Raw genomic sequence first — 16,290 nt, forward strand, 5'->3', positions numbered from 1 at the left:
GTACAGAGAAGGGCAACAAAAATGATTAGGGGTATGGAACAGCTTCCAAATGAGAAGAAATTAAAAAGACGGGGACTTTTCAGCTTGGAAAAGAGACAACTACGATGGGATATGATAGAGGTCTATAAAATCTTGGTTGGTGTGGAGAAAGTGAATAAGGAAGTGTTGTTGTTTACTCCTTCACATAATGCAAGAACCAGGGGTCACCCACTGAAATAATAGGTAGCAGGTTTAAAACGAACAAAAGGAAATATTACTTCACACCGTCCCCTGACAACGAGTTCCACTGTGTGTGTGAAGGCCAAAACTATAACAGGGTTCAAAAAAGAACTAGATAAGTTCATGGAGGATAAGTCTGTCAGTAGCTATTAGCCAAGATACTCAGGGACACAACACCATGCTCTAGGCGTCCCTAAATCTTTGACTACCAGGAGATGGGACTGGATGACCAGGGATCGACCACTCAATAAATTGCCCTGTTCTGTTCATTCCCTCTGAAGCATTTGGCATTGGCCATTGTTAGAAGACAGGATACTGGGCTAGACAGACCATTGGTCTGACCCAGTATGGCCCTTCTTATGTTCAGAGAAATTGTCAAGTTGGGTTCAAAATTCAGGTTTTGTATAAAAATGGTTTTGTAAATCCAAAGGATTAAAGCAATGTCTTTATTGAAGTTTTTCTTACAATTGTGTACATTTTTTTAAGATGAAAATTTTCAATAATTTGGCTGTCATGCTATATCCAGGGTTTACAATGTAGAATTTTTTTTCATGTATACTCAAATTACCACATGACTAAGACTAAAAACGCTGTAGAATATCTGATATCTCTAATCTTCTGGAGACCATATAGATGGCTCAGGAAACTTCAGCTTTGTGAAAGTGGTTTGAAGTTGGACCCGGTTTATAGTGACCAAATGCTACCAACATCAGATGTTGTTGGGTGACCTATTGAAACTAGAACATAGTTCCTTACCAAGCTGACAAATGTCCAACGTCAGAAACATCAAAAGAGCTGGCACTTTTGCTGGCAGTTGCATGGGGAGAAGCTGTTAATTGAGCAGACATGGAGACTAAACACGTCTTTCACCCGAGAAGGTTAAAAGAGAAATTCAGCACATTGGTGGGGGGAATGTGGCAAATCTTCTGTTGCCTTTGCTGCTGTTGTGCCTCTTTTTCTGAAATAGCCCTAAAAACTGATGTTTTCTATCAAAATGAGATGTTTTAGAAGCAGTAAATTCACTTTATTATTTTAAAGGACACTTATTTTCAGTTAATAGCAGCAAAGAGATTAGTAATATAGATTTTTCTCGTTCTCAGGAGAAAGTATGTTTAAGTTCGTGATTTGTTGTTATATGTCTTTCAGATGACATTGGTTTACGCTTTCTGAACTATCTACTGGATCTCTATGGTTCAAACCCATCCACTTTCCCACACCTTAATCCAAACAGCCAAGATAAGAATGGAAATACAGTGATGCATATTATATTTCAGAAAGCACAGACAAAGCAGGTTAAGAAAATAATGGATTTGTTAGCAAAGTTTGACATTAACTTTAACTTGAAAAATAAATTAGGAAAAGATGTGAGGCACAGAATAAAAAAAAATGACCCTCGGCTACTCACCTGGAATACAGCTGTGTCAGAGAAGAGGAAGTACCGGCAAGATACAGTAGGGCAACTAGTTAAGCTGCCTAAATCCATTCCAGTCTGTAACACATCACAGCCAAAAAGCACAGCTCATTCATCATCTGCATCTGTCTGGAGAGCATCACCTGGCAACTCGACACCTGCTAATACAGAGCCAGTTCCTGATAACTGGGAAGAAGCAGACGGTGGTCAGTTGACAAAGCAAGAAACTGGAGAAGTAAATAAGCCCTTAACTTTGCGGGAAGGCCTAGTGAAAGCAATCACAGATTTAATCCAGCATCTTCAGTTGGGTGACAACCCGATAGAGGATAATTCTCAGGTACCAAACCCATCTTCAGCACTAACTAGTGTTGAAGGTAAAAAGAGCGAGCCCCAGCAAACCTGTGGATATGAGAGTTTGGCTCACAGTAAAGGAGATGGTGCTGACTCTGAGAAAGTGGAGGATACTGAGAAGGAGTGTGATGAATCTGACATGCCTATGCCTAATGGCATAGGTGAAGAAACAGTGGAAGTTAATGGGCAGGTTCAGGACTTTGATAACATGACATGGGAAATAGAGTGCACTTCTGAAATGCTGAAGAAGCTAGGCAGCAAAGCCGTACCTCATTATATGAAAAAGAAAATTATACTGGCAGTTCAGCAGCTTGGAAATGGAGAATGGACCCAGGGCCTCCAAAAGCGGCTAAAACATTTGAAAGCTGATATTCAGCTGTACGAAGCTAAGCTAGACAAAGGAGCAAGGATGTTATGGGAGCTTGCAATAGACTTTTCTCCCCGTTGCAGTGAGGCTGCAGAAAAGATTATAGAGACAGAACAGTCTATACATCCTCTAGAGAAATCTGGGAGAGTTTACACTGAAATCATTAGAATATGGGACATTGTTCTTGATCATTGCAAACTCGACCGTGCTATCGGCACTATATGCACTGCATACAACCGTGGCTTGTCGTGCATCTTGAGGAAAAAACTCAAGGGTATAAGTAAAATCAAGCAATCTTCTAACTTGAAAACGCAAAAGCGCATTCCTCGTTGTTATGTTGAAGACACAGAGGCAGAAAAAACAAAAGAACACATCATACCTGAATACTTCCCTCCAGCCAGTGCAGTGGAAACGGAATATAATATAATGAAATTTCACAGCTTCAGTACTAACATGGCACTTAACATCATAAATGATATGAATTCTGCTGTTGAATACCCCTTCAGAGTTGGTGAGTTAGAGTATGCAGTGATTGACCTCAGTCCCAAACCCATGGAGCCAATAATCTTAATTGGACGGAGTGGAACAGGAAAGACTACTTGTTGCTTATATAGACTATGGAAGAAATTCCATTCTTACTGGGAGAAAGCACAGCAGGCAGGAGCCCCTTTGCTGGTTAGACAAGTGTGGCAGAGAAGAAAGTTTGAAATTGAATCTGAAAAAAGTGCAGGGGAGGAAGAAGATAATGAAAAGCAACACAACGATGACTCCAGTGAGTCAATTGAGTTGGAAAGCATAGATGATGAACAAGATGATGAAGGTGAACAATGTTCAAGTGCAGATGATACTGAATTGAATTTATTAGGTGACTGTGAAGAGGAGGAAGAGCATAGCACAGAAGAATCGGACAACTTGGAACACTTGCATCAGATCTTTGTTACTAAAAATCATGTTCTGTGCCAAGAGGTTCAGAGGAATTTTATTGAGCTCAGTAAGTCTTCTAAGTCAACAAGTCATTTCCAGCCACTTGAGTCAAATGTTTACAAGCTACAAGATGTTAAAGATGAAAATTTCCCATTGTATGTCACCTCAAAACAGTTGTTACTTTTACTTGATGCATCCATGCCTGATCCATTTTTTCTTAGGAATGAAGATGGAAGTCTTAAAAGAACCATTGTTGGTTGGTCCACTCAAGAAGATTTGGTCATACCAAATTGGCAGGAGGAGGAGGAAGAAAGTAACGCTGAAGTAGAATATGGTGAGGATGAAAAGGCTGCCGAAGCTCACTCAAGAGAAAATGATCCTCGAGTTTTCGTGACTTATGATGTGTTTGCTAATGAAATGTGGCCAAAAATGATGAAAGGCAAAAACTCCTATAACCCTGCATTGGTTTGGAAAGAAATAAAATCTTTTTTGAAAGGGTCTTTTGAAGCACTAAGTTGTCCCCAGGGTAAACTTACAGAAGAAGAGTACAAAAAACTAGGGCGGAAGAGATCACCAAACTTCAAGGAAGACCGGAGTGAAATCTATCGTCTCTTTTGTATTTATCAGCAAATAAGGTCACAAAGAGGTTACTTTGATGAAGAAGATGTCCTATACAATTTATCTCAAAGACTCTCTAAGCTTGAGGATCTGCCATGGTCTATCCATGAGCTTTATGGTGATGAGATTCAAGACTTCACTCAAGCTGAGCTAGCGCTGTTAATGAAATGCATCAATGACCCTAATGCAATGTTCCTTACTGGTGACACTGCACAAAGCATAATGAAGGGAGTTGCTTTTCGTTTTAGTGATTTGAGGTCACTGTTCCACTATGCCAGCAAGAACTCAGTTGACAAGAAGCAATGTGGTGTTAGAAAACCTAAAAGGATATATCAGCTATATCAGAACTACAGATCTCATTCAGGTAGAGAAATTACCATATTATGTTTGGGGACAAGATCTTCAAAAGGCAGTCGTGGTTGTGGATGTCTTAATATTTCGGTGCTCGACATGAGATACTTTTAAAGGGAACTGATTTTCTGAGGTCAGGCGCTCAGCGCTTTCGGAAAACCAGATCCCTTTAAGGTATCCTGAGTTGGGCACCCAAAAATGGAGCCTCCTAAAATCACCAGTCACTCTTGAAAGTCTTTCCCTCCCTGAATGTTTTGTTCGTATATGACCCATTTAGGATGAATTTTTTAAAAATGTTTTCGTCTTAAATTGCTGTTTCCACACCTCCCAAAATTCACAATTTTGAGGACAAGTGGTCTACTTCTGCTCTTGACGTTTTTTTTCACATTTCTAACTTTCGCTTCTTTCATAAGTCTTTGCTTAGTCTCGTAGCCTGTGTTGTGATTTGTGGTGGCCCTGCAAATCAGAGATGTTCAAACTGTATCCTACAGCGGCTGTCTCCTCCTAATCGCAATCTTAATTCTGGCTTTTCCAGATTCTGTGCAATCTGAACAATGTTCATTTTTATTATAGTTTGTGTGAGGTATATATTACGTTTGTAATATGTATTTTTGATCATCACAGGAATTCTACATCTGGCCTCGGGGGTGGTTGATTTACTTCAGCACTATTTCCCAGAATCTTTTGATCGTCTTCCTAGGGATTCTGGCCTCTTTGACGGACCTAAACCTACTGTCTTAGAGTCTTGCAGTGTTAGTGACTTGGCAATTTTACTGAGAGGCAACAAAAGAAAAACACAGCCAATTGAATTTGGAGCACATCAGGTTTGCTTTACTTTTTTATATGGTGTTTTATACAGAGTTTTTTGGTTTGTGGCCAAATGTAATGGCACAATCCACTTTTCTTAAGGACCAATCCCCTGACTGCTTGCAACATTCTTTTGGTGTCCATATTGCTCCCTGATAAATTATAATGTACAAATTCAAGACTTACCTTTCTCATTTCTTTCTCAGAACCTTTTTAAAAACAGTATATTTGACTTTCTTTCATTGTAATTTCTGCAAAGTCCCGCCCCACTTTTCAGATTTTTCTCTTCCATCAATTCTCCATCTGTCTCATCATAATAGGTAGTGTGTCACTGTTCTGGCAGCCAGAAAGCAGCTTAGCAACCCCTTTTCTGGAATGTGCTGAAGTATCCACAGAGTTAACACAGTTTTAATACTACATTGATACCTACTGTAGTCTACTTCTTAGATAACTTTGCATTGCAATAACTAATTGCTCATTCTCCACCCTCTAAATGAAATATGTTGTCATTTTGATTCATGTGTCACTAATGCATTTATGTTTTGGCAGGTGATATTAGTAGCGAATGAAATGGTGAAGGATAAGATTCCCGAGGAACTTAGTTTAGCACTTGTGCTAACAATTTATGAAGCAAAGGGCTTGGAATTTGATGATGTCCTCCTTTACAACTTTTTCACAGATTCTGAGGTATTTAATTGCACTTTATTTTCCACTTTTTCTTCTTCCCTGTTGGTCTAAAGTTGGTCTAACTGTCCTAGCTGAGGAAATATACAGTTCTCTCTAGAGACAGTCAGTTCCACTACAGAATAGGACTCAGGGCTCACTGGTAAGCAAATTGAGCTGCTTCTCGCCCATCCCTACATGGGTTGCTGCATCTTCTGTTATCCTGGCTTATTTCTGGTATTTATTTTTCTAATTTTAAAAGTTTTCTGTGATATGAGCTGGGTTCAGGAAAGTGACGGACCAGCAGTATAGGCTAGAGCAGTATAGGCTAGAACTCCTGGTTCTTAACCAGGAGTACGCATACCCCAGGGGGTACAAAAAGGTCTTCCAGAGGGTACATCAACTCATCTAAAGATTTGCCTAGTTTTACAATAGGCTACATAAAAAGCACTAGCCAGATCAGTACAAATGAAAATTTCATACAGACAATGCCTTGTTTATACTGCTTTATAGACTATACACTGAAATGTAAGTAAAATATTTGTATCAAGTAAAAAATTGATTAATTTCATAATTGTATGGTAAAAATGAGAAAATAAACAATTTTTCAGTAATAGTATGCTGTGACATTTTTGTATTGTATTTGTATTTATATCTGATTTTGTAAGCAAGTAGTTTTTAAGTGAGATGTACCTTGGGATACAGAAGACAAATCAGCCTCCTGAAAGGGATACAGTAGTCTGAAAAGGTTGCGAACCACTGGGCTAGTGCTAGGTATACTCTGCACTTCTTGAGCTTTTTAACATAGCTCTGCTAATATACCGCCGTCCTGAAGAGTGATCCTCCTGTCATTTTTACACTGTTTTGAATCAGGAGTAACGCCATTGACTAGCAGTTAAAACAGCATAAGTGAGAGGAGAATCAGCCCCTGAATCTTTAGCATCCATAAGTCAAATCTCTGGTTTCTCTAAGGAGAGAGCCATCTGTATGATTGTTTTGCACTGTTCACAGAAGTCTAGTCAAAAGTTAGGATGAGTCCTCTTTAATGAGGCAGAATTTGGATACAGGTCTTCAGAGTGAGAAACTATTTTGTTAATTGACTTTGCCATGTAGGCCTCATGTTTTGAGGTATGAATATAAAAAAAACCTTAAAAGTTAATTGTTCTATCATTATTTTTTTTGCACTCAAAGAACATAAACTGATTTTGACTTAAAAAATTACAATTAGCAAGAGATGCAATAATACCTATCTTTTTTTCATAAAGACTTTTTAATTTGATTACTCAAGGTTGTGATTGCAACAAGCATGAGTTCATGACTGTACACCAGTCTTAACTTTGGTTTTCTTGACTTTTTCAGTTTTGTGCCACAAATTTGACATTATTGAAAGTGTTTCATTTAATAAAGCAGCAGAAAAATAGAAAAGATGCAATAATAATAAAGAAAAGATGCAATAATTTAAAAGCCGCAGAAAAGATAGTTAGTAAAGATTTTAATTGAGAATGATGCATGAGAATGATGCTACAAATTAAGGCCCCAATCCACAACTTTTAGGATATAGGTAGATTGCCGCATGCAAAATCTTGTGTGTGTGCATGTGTTTTTAAAATATATATTACATGTGTACGTATATGTATTAGTATAGTAGTAGATTCGGCTAACCTGAAATCTTTGTATGTTTCTCAAATTACAGGCTTACAAAGAGTGGAAGATCATTTCTTCTTTTACCCCTTCCTCTGATTCACTAGGAGAAAGCAAGCTGGTGATTGAAACACCTTTAGAGAAAAATATTGCTACTCAAAGCAGATCTCCTGTGCTTAATCCAGAAATGTACAAGGTGATACACTCTCTGGTTTTTTTAATAACACATTGTTTAGAAACAGCAAGCCCACATTAAACTGTATAAGAAAAATCTCAAAATTCAAGGAAGACTCCTAATAAATCTTATTTAGCATTTTCATGTATAACAGTTTTTCCAGTCAATATAGCAATATTACATATTGTAATTAATTAATCCCCGATCTATCAATATTTTTTCTTTTTTCTGGCTTTTACTGAACACGTGATTTTGATTTGCTTTGTTCTTGGGATGATTTAGAAGTTCGTATGTTTTTGAACATATAGCAGGTGGGACAGCAAAGATCTTTTTATATAGGTAACTCTTAGTTGTAGTTATGGTTAAAAAATGAATTAAGAATTAGGGACTAATTGACCTCTTTGTTCCAGTCTTATACCGTTGTAACTATTAAAAAAGCAAAGAAGTTACATGAGGAATGCAGTAGTGAACCAGACTCTTAATACCAGATTTTTTCGAAATTGCATGTTTAGTTTGTACTTGAAATGTCCATAATTGTGTGCAAAAAATAAATGACTTCATTTGTAAATGTTTTTTAGAAATAAAACTGACTCTTTATATATGGAACTATCTAATTTGCAATACAAGTAATTGCACACAAATTAGATTCAAAATTGCACAAGCATTTTTGCAGGCATACTTCAAAATCAGGCCCTTAATATTTAAAGTTGCTTATTTTAAGAACTTTACTTTAAATAGTTAATTCTGTATGTACTCATAGCATTCCTTTTACCATGCACTCATATAATTTCCTGCACATATCATGTCATTTGTCTTTTTAATCACTCTATCCTAGATGCTCAATGGAGAGCTGAAGCAACTGTACACTGCCATTACAAGAGCCAGGGTCAATCTTTGGATCTTTGATGAAAACAGTGACAAGCGGGCTCCGGCTTTTAAATATTTCATCAAAAGGGAATTTGTTCAGGTTGTCAAAATAGATGAAAACAAAGGTAAAAGCTACATCAAAACTTCCTATAAAAACTCTGAAAACAAGATAATCCACTAAATGTTTGTTGTTTTAGCAAATATTTCTAGCTTTTGAATTATCATAATATTCAAATAATATGAAGAATGGGGTGTGAGTGTGTGTTTGCTTGCCTCTACTGTTGTACATTGAAGAGTAAAATACTATATTTTTTACTCAGTCCTTGCTCAAGCAAATTCCGTTTGATTTTAGTGAGAGTTTTTGCTTGCTTTAACTGAGCTCTAAAAGATCTACAACGTTTGTGAGACATCTCATTGTTATCATCTTTCCTGTACAAGTGAGGAAGGTATGCAACCAACCCATAAACACTATGAATATTGATTATGAAAAACTGTCTCAGTTAAATCAATCTTGTTGTTCTTAGCAAATGAAAGAACCTATTTATTATTAAGGGACAATAAGGTGATTCTAATCTTTGTTGCCAGTGTAGTAATTTAAAATTTTTAGAGGAGGCCCTTTAAAATAAAACTTGAATTGTCCATTTTAAATGTAAGTTTTAAAAAAAAGGAAAAATCTACTTTACCCCCTGGGCATGATCAGTTGATTTGAGCATAAATCATGGGGATTTTGGAATACTGTAAAATGATGATAATCCTTTAGCTTTGACATATATTAAGTGTCTTCTCTTATACCACACCACTAACATAAAATAACTGTCTTCGCTCTTCTCCACTACCCAGATCTTGATGATAGTATGTTTGTTAAAACTTCAACCCCAGAAGAATGGATTGCACAAGGAGAATACTATGCTAAGCATCAGTGTTGGAAGGTAAAGGCATATGTTTGTCTGAGATAAGTTATGTTATCTCAGTTCTGAGACCCTGTTTTCGTTGTACCTATAAAAGTCACTTTAGAATCGTTTAGCTGTTTTACAGTAACAAAAATATGAGTCAGTTGGAAGTTGTGACTTTGAACCATTTAAAATTCTATTTCAGTAAACATTCTTATAGGCAAGTCACTCAATTTCTTGGAAGCATAATGATCTGGGTGATGAGCCCAGAGCCTTTTAAGGTCACAGTGTGGTTTATGTCTGTATCTAATTAATCTCTTTCTAGAAGTAATATCTGAGAACCAAAGGATTTTGCTGCAATGCAAAAGTCTATATAAAATATTAAGTAATAAAAAATGAAACCATCATTTTAAAGTGTGCACAGTATTATTAAAAAGGCTTGTTAGAACTCTTGACTTTTAAAGTCTATTATTTGCGAGATTACTAGCTAATATCATCCAAATTGTGTCTGTCTGGTTCGTTGATAGTGTGGAAATGTTCTGACTATTTCTCAGGTAAAAAAAATTATATGGAAGCACAGACTGTGTTCGATTTCCTGTCATACAGGCCCAAAAAAAAAAAGGGCTTCCTAATCTGATAAAGACTGAGTGTTCTGGAAGAAATGGGATTATCTGTATCCAACAGTGATTCCTTAGACCAGTGAGGAAGTTAGTGTGATGGTCCATCCATATCTCTGGCTACTATGGTGGGCTGTAACAAAGGGGATTGACTTAAAGCAAAGGAAAATGTGGGAGACAGTGATAGGGTGGACTAGGCCAGAGGTCCCCTGCTGCAGGCCTCACAGCCCTGCCTCACCCTGCCCCAGACAAGAGCAGAGGATAAGACCGCTACGCAGCCTGGAGTGGCTGAAGGGGAGCAGCCAATCAGATGAGTTGCTGGAGTGACCAGTCGGGCCAGAAGAGCCATATAAAAGAAAGCAGCAGACACAGAGCAGTCAGTTGCTGTCTGGAGCTTGAAGAGGCAGAGCCGGTGCCTGGCTGTATAGAAGAGCAACAGGACCGTGGACAGCTCACTGCAGGAAGGATTGAGCTCAGGGAAGGCTGCCAAAGACTAGGTGCCTGGCCAGCTGAAAGAGCGGCAGGACCATGGACAGCTCACTGCAGGGAGAACTGAGCTCAGGGCCTAGCCAGACCAGGCGAGGGTACCGTGATGGGCCCTGCTGGGTCTGGTTGAAGACAGAGGCCAGGGAGGGCTGCCAAAAAGGACGCCAACTGAGGGTACCGAGGTGGGCCCCTATTGGACTGTTAAAGAAGACACTGCCTCCGGGAAGGAAGCCTTGGTGCTATGGCTCCATACCAGGGCCGTGAAAAAGAACTAGAGACTCTATATCCTGGATGGGGGACAGTGTGTGTGACTCAGCCCTCAGCCCCACTGAAGACCCGCTGAACAGCCATTGGCCGAGAGGGAGGGAGGGACGCCTGCAAGAGGTGGGTGCCATCCCATTGTCAGAGGAAACAGAAAAGTAGGCTCACAGCCAACCAGAAAGGTCACGGAGTTCCTGACTTTCTGGGACCTCCATGAGTACTTCTGGGACAGGGCTGGAGCAGCTCTCAGCCTAGGGGCTACTGAAGCAGTGGCTGTCAGAACAGCTGACCAGCGGCCAGCTCGGGGGCTGCAGAATAGCTGACTGGAAGCCAGCCCGGGGGGCCACCAGTCAGCCATTCCCAGGGCGGGAGCAGCAGCTGGGGTTGGGTCAGTCCCCCTGGGCCTAGAGTAGCACTAGTCAGCCCCTGCAGGAGCAGCAGCAGGGCTGGCAATGCTCTTTGTGTCCCGTCTCCCTGGGTATTTTTAGTAAAAGTCACGGACATGTTGTAGGCTTCCATGAATTTTTGTTTATTGCCCATGACCTGTCCATGATTTTTACTAAAAATACCCATGAGAGAATCACAGTCTTACTTATCAGTGCTGAGTAGAGTGGAAGAATTACTTCTCCTGTCTTGCTCACAACACTCCTGCTAATACATCCCCCAATGACATTTACTTTTTTGCATCAGTATTACATTGTTGACTCATTTGGTTTGTGGTCCACTGTAACCCTCCAGGCCCTATTCTGCAGTATTCCCATTTGGTATTTGTGCGACTGATTATTCCTTCCGAAGTGTAATACTTTGCATTTATCTTTATTGAATTTCCTCCTGTTTATTTCAGACCATTTCTCCAGGTTGCCAGGATTAAAATTCAAAATGATCTTGTCCTCCAAAGCACTTGCTATCCCTCCTAGCTTGGTATCATCCTCAAACTTTATTAGTGAACTCTCTATGCCGTTCTCCAAATCATTTATGAACATGTTGAATAGAATTGGCCCCGGGACAGATTCCTGCGGGACCCCACTAAATACACCCTTCCAACTCAGTTGTGAACCACTGATAATTGGTTGGAAAAGTATACTCAGAATGTAGTTGTGCACCCACCTTTTAGTAGGTTCATCTAGGCCACATTTTTCCAGGTTGTTTGAGAAGGTCATGTGAGACTGTATCAAAAGCCTTACAAAAGTTGAGCTATATCACTGTAACATACTCAGGGCACAGTCCAGACTAGTGAGTAGCTGTCACACCTGCCCTTTAATCTCGGGTGCTCTTTACGCTCCTTTGCTGCTGTAGCTTCCAGTTTGGACTGCTCACAAACACCCTCCAGCATGCAAGTCACTCCCAGCTATGTCTGTGTGCACTTGCGGCCTGCCAGTCACACCTAGGCTCTTAGCAGCCCCACCACAGTCCCAGTCACAGATTTTTTTCCTCCTGAAAGGTGTGTCCTGTACTGCCCAGCCCTCTCCTGGACAATACAAGCTTATATAAAGTCCATCATTTCATTAATAGAAATGATATGCACCAAACCTTGTTACCCCAAATGGAGTTTCCCAAACACTTCAGTTCAAACAAACTGAATGAGATAAAACAACAAAACAGGATTATTAACTACAAAGAGAGATTTTAAGTGAATACAGGTATTGAGACATAAAAGTCAGAAATAGTTACAAGAAAAATGAAGATAAAACGGAACTTATGCTTAACTTTACACTGAATATTAACATAGTGTAAATTTTTTCTCACCATATGCTCTCAGCGGTCTTACTGGCCAAACTTCTTCTACTGAATGGCTGCTTCCTTTGTTCCCTCTGGTGCAGTGAATTGATGGACAGAGAGAACGTGAGGAGGCGGGGTGCCTTGGGTTGATTATCTTTTACTTTTTATAATCCTCTTCCCCCTTTTGACAAGCATCTCCAGCTGAGGCACTCTGACAGCTCCCAGGATGCCAGGTCAGGCCAACAGGTGGATGCCTACTAGAGGCGATGCATGCAGGGGCACACAAGGTCACATCTCCCCCAGTTTGCTGCTTGGCTTGTAGTGAGCATGCTCAGTAACATCTGCTGAAACCAGTGACCTCACTCTGTCCTCCGATTATTGACAGGTACAGGTAGTCTGATGCCTCCATCCTTCTTAGAAGCGAGTCACCAACCATCATCACCCTCCGTTTCCTCTTGGGAGTGGTGGCCAAGATCCTCCCAGCCTTGGAAATTCATGGCTTCTCCTCCTCCCCCAATGGTCTGGGGGAGATTCCTCATCTCTTGTTGCCAGGGCAGCATACCATTTGTTTAAATCTCTATGACTAGAAGGTTGGGAGCAGGGCTGGAGCACTGCCTGCTGCCAGGAGTAACCAGCAGCCAGGTTCCTCCCTGTGAAGGAGCCATTTCCTCCTTTCCTGGTGATAGTACTGCAGTCCTCTCCAGCCAGTTGCTTCCTTCATCGTAGAGGTCTTCCTCCTGTGCACACATGCTCCTCAGCCTAGCCACCTCCTCCTGTGGCTCTCCCATATGCTTCCTGGGAGATTCTACCAGTAGACACCTTTTCACACTGGATGGTTTTCCCAGCCTGGCTGTCTGTGAGGGGGAGATGCAGGTCACAGTCTCTGCAAATCCATACCAAGACCTGGGTAGAGACATCCATGGTTGGGTTCTCTGTCTGGACACAGGTGCAGGTGGAGGAGCCAGAAGCATTGGTGATGCAGCCTTTCCAAGACATGCTGATTTGATTTTTCTCCCTCCTACAAGCTCACTCTCAGACTCTAATTTTAATTTCTGTTTTATCTAATTTCAGGTGGCAGCCAAATGTTACCAAAAAGGAGGAGCAATTGAGAAGGAAAAACTGGCTTTAGCGCACGATGCTGTACTTAATGTGCAGTCAAAGAAAAGTAGCCCCAAGTAAGTGCTGAAATACAGCTGAATTTATTAGTAGTGTTTCTTGGAAAATATAGGGAACAAAGTGTTCTTGTTGATGGAACTGCTGATATACCAGACTTGTGAAAAATAATGTAAAATTGAATTGGTTGTGCATATGTGACCTTTTTTGTTTTAAATAGGGAAAAACAGATGGACTATATGTACCTGGCTAAGACCTATTTGGAATGTGGAGAGCCAAAACTATCCCTGAAATGTCTGATTTACGCAAAAGAATTTCAGCTTTGTGCAGCACTATATGAAAAATTAGGCAAGGTACAAAAATCCTCTTCCCGCTCCCCAACCCAATGTTTAACAGAGTCTGTCTTATTATGGGCTTTTTAGATCTATTTAGGGATTTTAAACATCATGGTCCTAGACAGGACACTTTAAAATGTTTATTCTTTACCTCATTTTAGTATTGGTGAGATTAGATGAATGTTCTTCCACCACATACTGGTAGAGTCATACGTAAAATACTGTGTTTTTCAGGTGGATTGTATGTCCAAGAGCAACATACATCACAGAAGAGAAATAAGAGCGAAGAGGCGATAGCAGGGACTCTGCATTAATAGATTAGGTTTCTTTACCGTTCCCCACAACGCCAAACAGTAGTCATTCTTGCTTTGCCTTTGTTGGTGTTTCTAACTTGGAAACCTTTATCTCCATACAGTCAAGTGGGTGGGGAAAGGAGGAAAAATTATTTTTGTTTGATAGTTGACTAAGACTGAAATTATTACTCGATATAACTATTCAGGTGATGCTGGCTTCAGCAGTGTATGTGCCAAGTGGACAATTTCTGCCTGAACTGGTCTAACATGAATAACAATCTATTAATAACGCAGAGTTATACAAATGATTATAATTTTACGGTTTAAACCATTGCCTCTGAACTCTATAATCATCCATTTGCTAAAAAAATGCAGAAACAACTCAAATTGTGTGATGGAATAATGCACCCCAAATATAAACCAGATCGCAACTCCGATATCTCAGTAATTTAAAAAAATAATAATTATATTGTGGTTCAAAATAAGAGTTTTCAAACACACTTAACATTAGCCTAACTTTGCTCCCATTGCAGTCAATGATAAAATTCCCATTGACTTCTGTAGGAGCAGTTAGGCCGCAGGTTGCCCACCACTGACCTATCAGGGTAATCTGCGGGCCGTGAGATGTTTCGCTGACGTTGACCGTCCGCAGGCCTGGCTCCCCACAGCTCCCAGTAGCTCCAGTTCACTGTTCGCGGCCAGTGGGAGCTGCGGGAAGCGTTAGGCCGCAGGGATGTGCTGGCCGCTGCTTCCCACAGCTCCCGTTGGCTGGGAATGGCGAACCACAGCCACTGGGTGCTGCGGGGGGCCGTGCCTGTGGACGGTCAACGTCAGCAAAATGTGTCTCAGCCCACAATCAGATTACCCTGATGGGCTGCAGGTTGCCCACCACTGAGTTTGGCCAGTGCAGAGCACTTTTGAAAATCCAGTCCTAGTATATATTTTTTTACCTTAATTTCCAATTTCTTGACTTTAAGATGTTTTTGAGTTTTTTAAAACAATTCACCATTCTAATGATGGTTTTAAATTAATACATTTATATTTACAAACATAAATCTACTTTAACAATTATTATCTGGATGGGAATGGTTATTCATAGAAGGTCATAGGAACTGGCTGCATCCATTTCTCTCTCCCTTGTATGGATAAAAATACCATGGTTTTTTCTGTTGGAATTGTTCATATATTTAGAAGACTGCAATATTAATAAGAGTTATTATGGTGCAGATAAAAGATGCTGCGTATTTCTATAAAAGAAGCCAATGCTACCGAGATGCATCCAGATGTTATGAACAAATCCAGGAGTTTGATCTTGCGCTTAAGATGTGTTGCCATGAGGAACTGTATGAAGAAGCAGCTATTTTGGTGGAAAGGTATGTTCGTAAAGAGGATGCTGCAGAGGAAAAAGTCTCTTTTCTTCCTTGTGCTGCTTGAGCATATTAAAGTAGGTTCTCCACAGATTTTGACAAGGGTTTTAGTTGGTGACATTACTTTTGCATCAAGATTAAATTCATTTGGTGTATGAGAATTCCCACCAGCTTGAACTGTGAGAGAGAACTTGATTTTTTCCCAGGACTTAGTTCACTCCCTTAACGTCAGCCATGTCAAGTCTTCAGTTCTCCATCTGGACTGGTCTCCTCAACTAGATCCCTAAGGCCGATATCACAAAGATTCAAGAAAACAACAGATTCATTAACCTTAATGTGGTCCCCTTGTGAGCATGCATTATGATTGCTCACAACGGGTATGTCTAAATAGGGATAAAAGACCCTCCACTCTTGCAGGGTCCCAGAATTTGGGCTGCAGCCTGAGCCTGAATTTCTACACAGCAATTTTTCAGCCCCGGAGAGAGCGAGCCCTTTGAGTCCAAGTCAGCTGACGAGGTCAGTTGCAGGTTTCTTATCCCTGTGTAGACATAGCCTTAATGAGAAAATTCAATGTTTTGTTTTCTCCTCAACGTCCAGGCCTTTTTTACGGCACACAATTCAAACTCTGCTCTGAAGACAGAATTAATTTCTTCATGGGATTTTTTTATGCTGCTCATCTCTATAAATGTCTGAGTGCTTCAGAAATATTAAGGAATTTATCGTCACAACATTCCTGTGAGACCAGGAAGTGGTATTTTTCCCATTTTTACAGATGGGAAACTGAGGCACGGAGATTACGGTCAAAAGCATCCATT

At 40.2% G+C, this 16,290-nt stretch overlaps 1 protein-coding gene across 10 annotated transcripts in view; it reads left to right on the forward strand.

Annotated features, from left to right (window-relative positions):
- Nucleotides 1-16,290, forward strand: part of TRANK1 (tetratricopeptide repeat and ankyrin repeat containing 1) — a 90,431-nt gene that overhangs the window by 61,052 nt on the left and 13,089 nt on the right. For all 10 annotated transcript variants that reach the window (XM_043540662.1, XM_027819596.3, XM_043540660.1 and 7 more), the window contains 9 exons: nt 1,366-4,254; nt 4,866-5,065; nt 5,598-5,735; nt 7,405-7,548; nt 8,363-8,519; nt 9,235-9,323; nt 13,439-13,542; nt 13,701-13,833; nt 15,336-15,481. In XM_043540662.1, the coding sequence (XP_043396597.1) occupies nt 1,366-4,254; nt 4,866-5,065; nt 5,598-5,735; nt 7,405-7,548; nt 8,363-8,519; nt 9,235-9,323; nt 13,439-13,542; nt 13,701-13,833; nt 15,336-15,481 (4,000 nt within the window). The remainder of the gene's footprint in view (nt 1-1,365; nt 4,255-4,865; nt 5,066-5,597; nt 5,736-7,404; nt 7,549-8,362; nt 8,520-9,234; nt 9,324-13,438; nt 13,543-13,700; nt 13,834-15,335; nt 15,482-16,290) is intronic.

The sequence above is a fragment of the Chelonia mydas genome, chromosome 2 (assembly GCF_015237465.2).
Source record: "Chelonia mydas isolate rCheMyd1 chromosome 2, rCheMyd1.pri.v2, whole genome shotgun sequence".
Taxonomy (NCBI): domain Eukaryota; kingdom Metazoa; phylum Chordata; order Testudines; family Cheloniidae; genus Chelonia; species Chelonia mydas.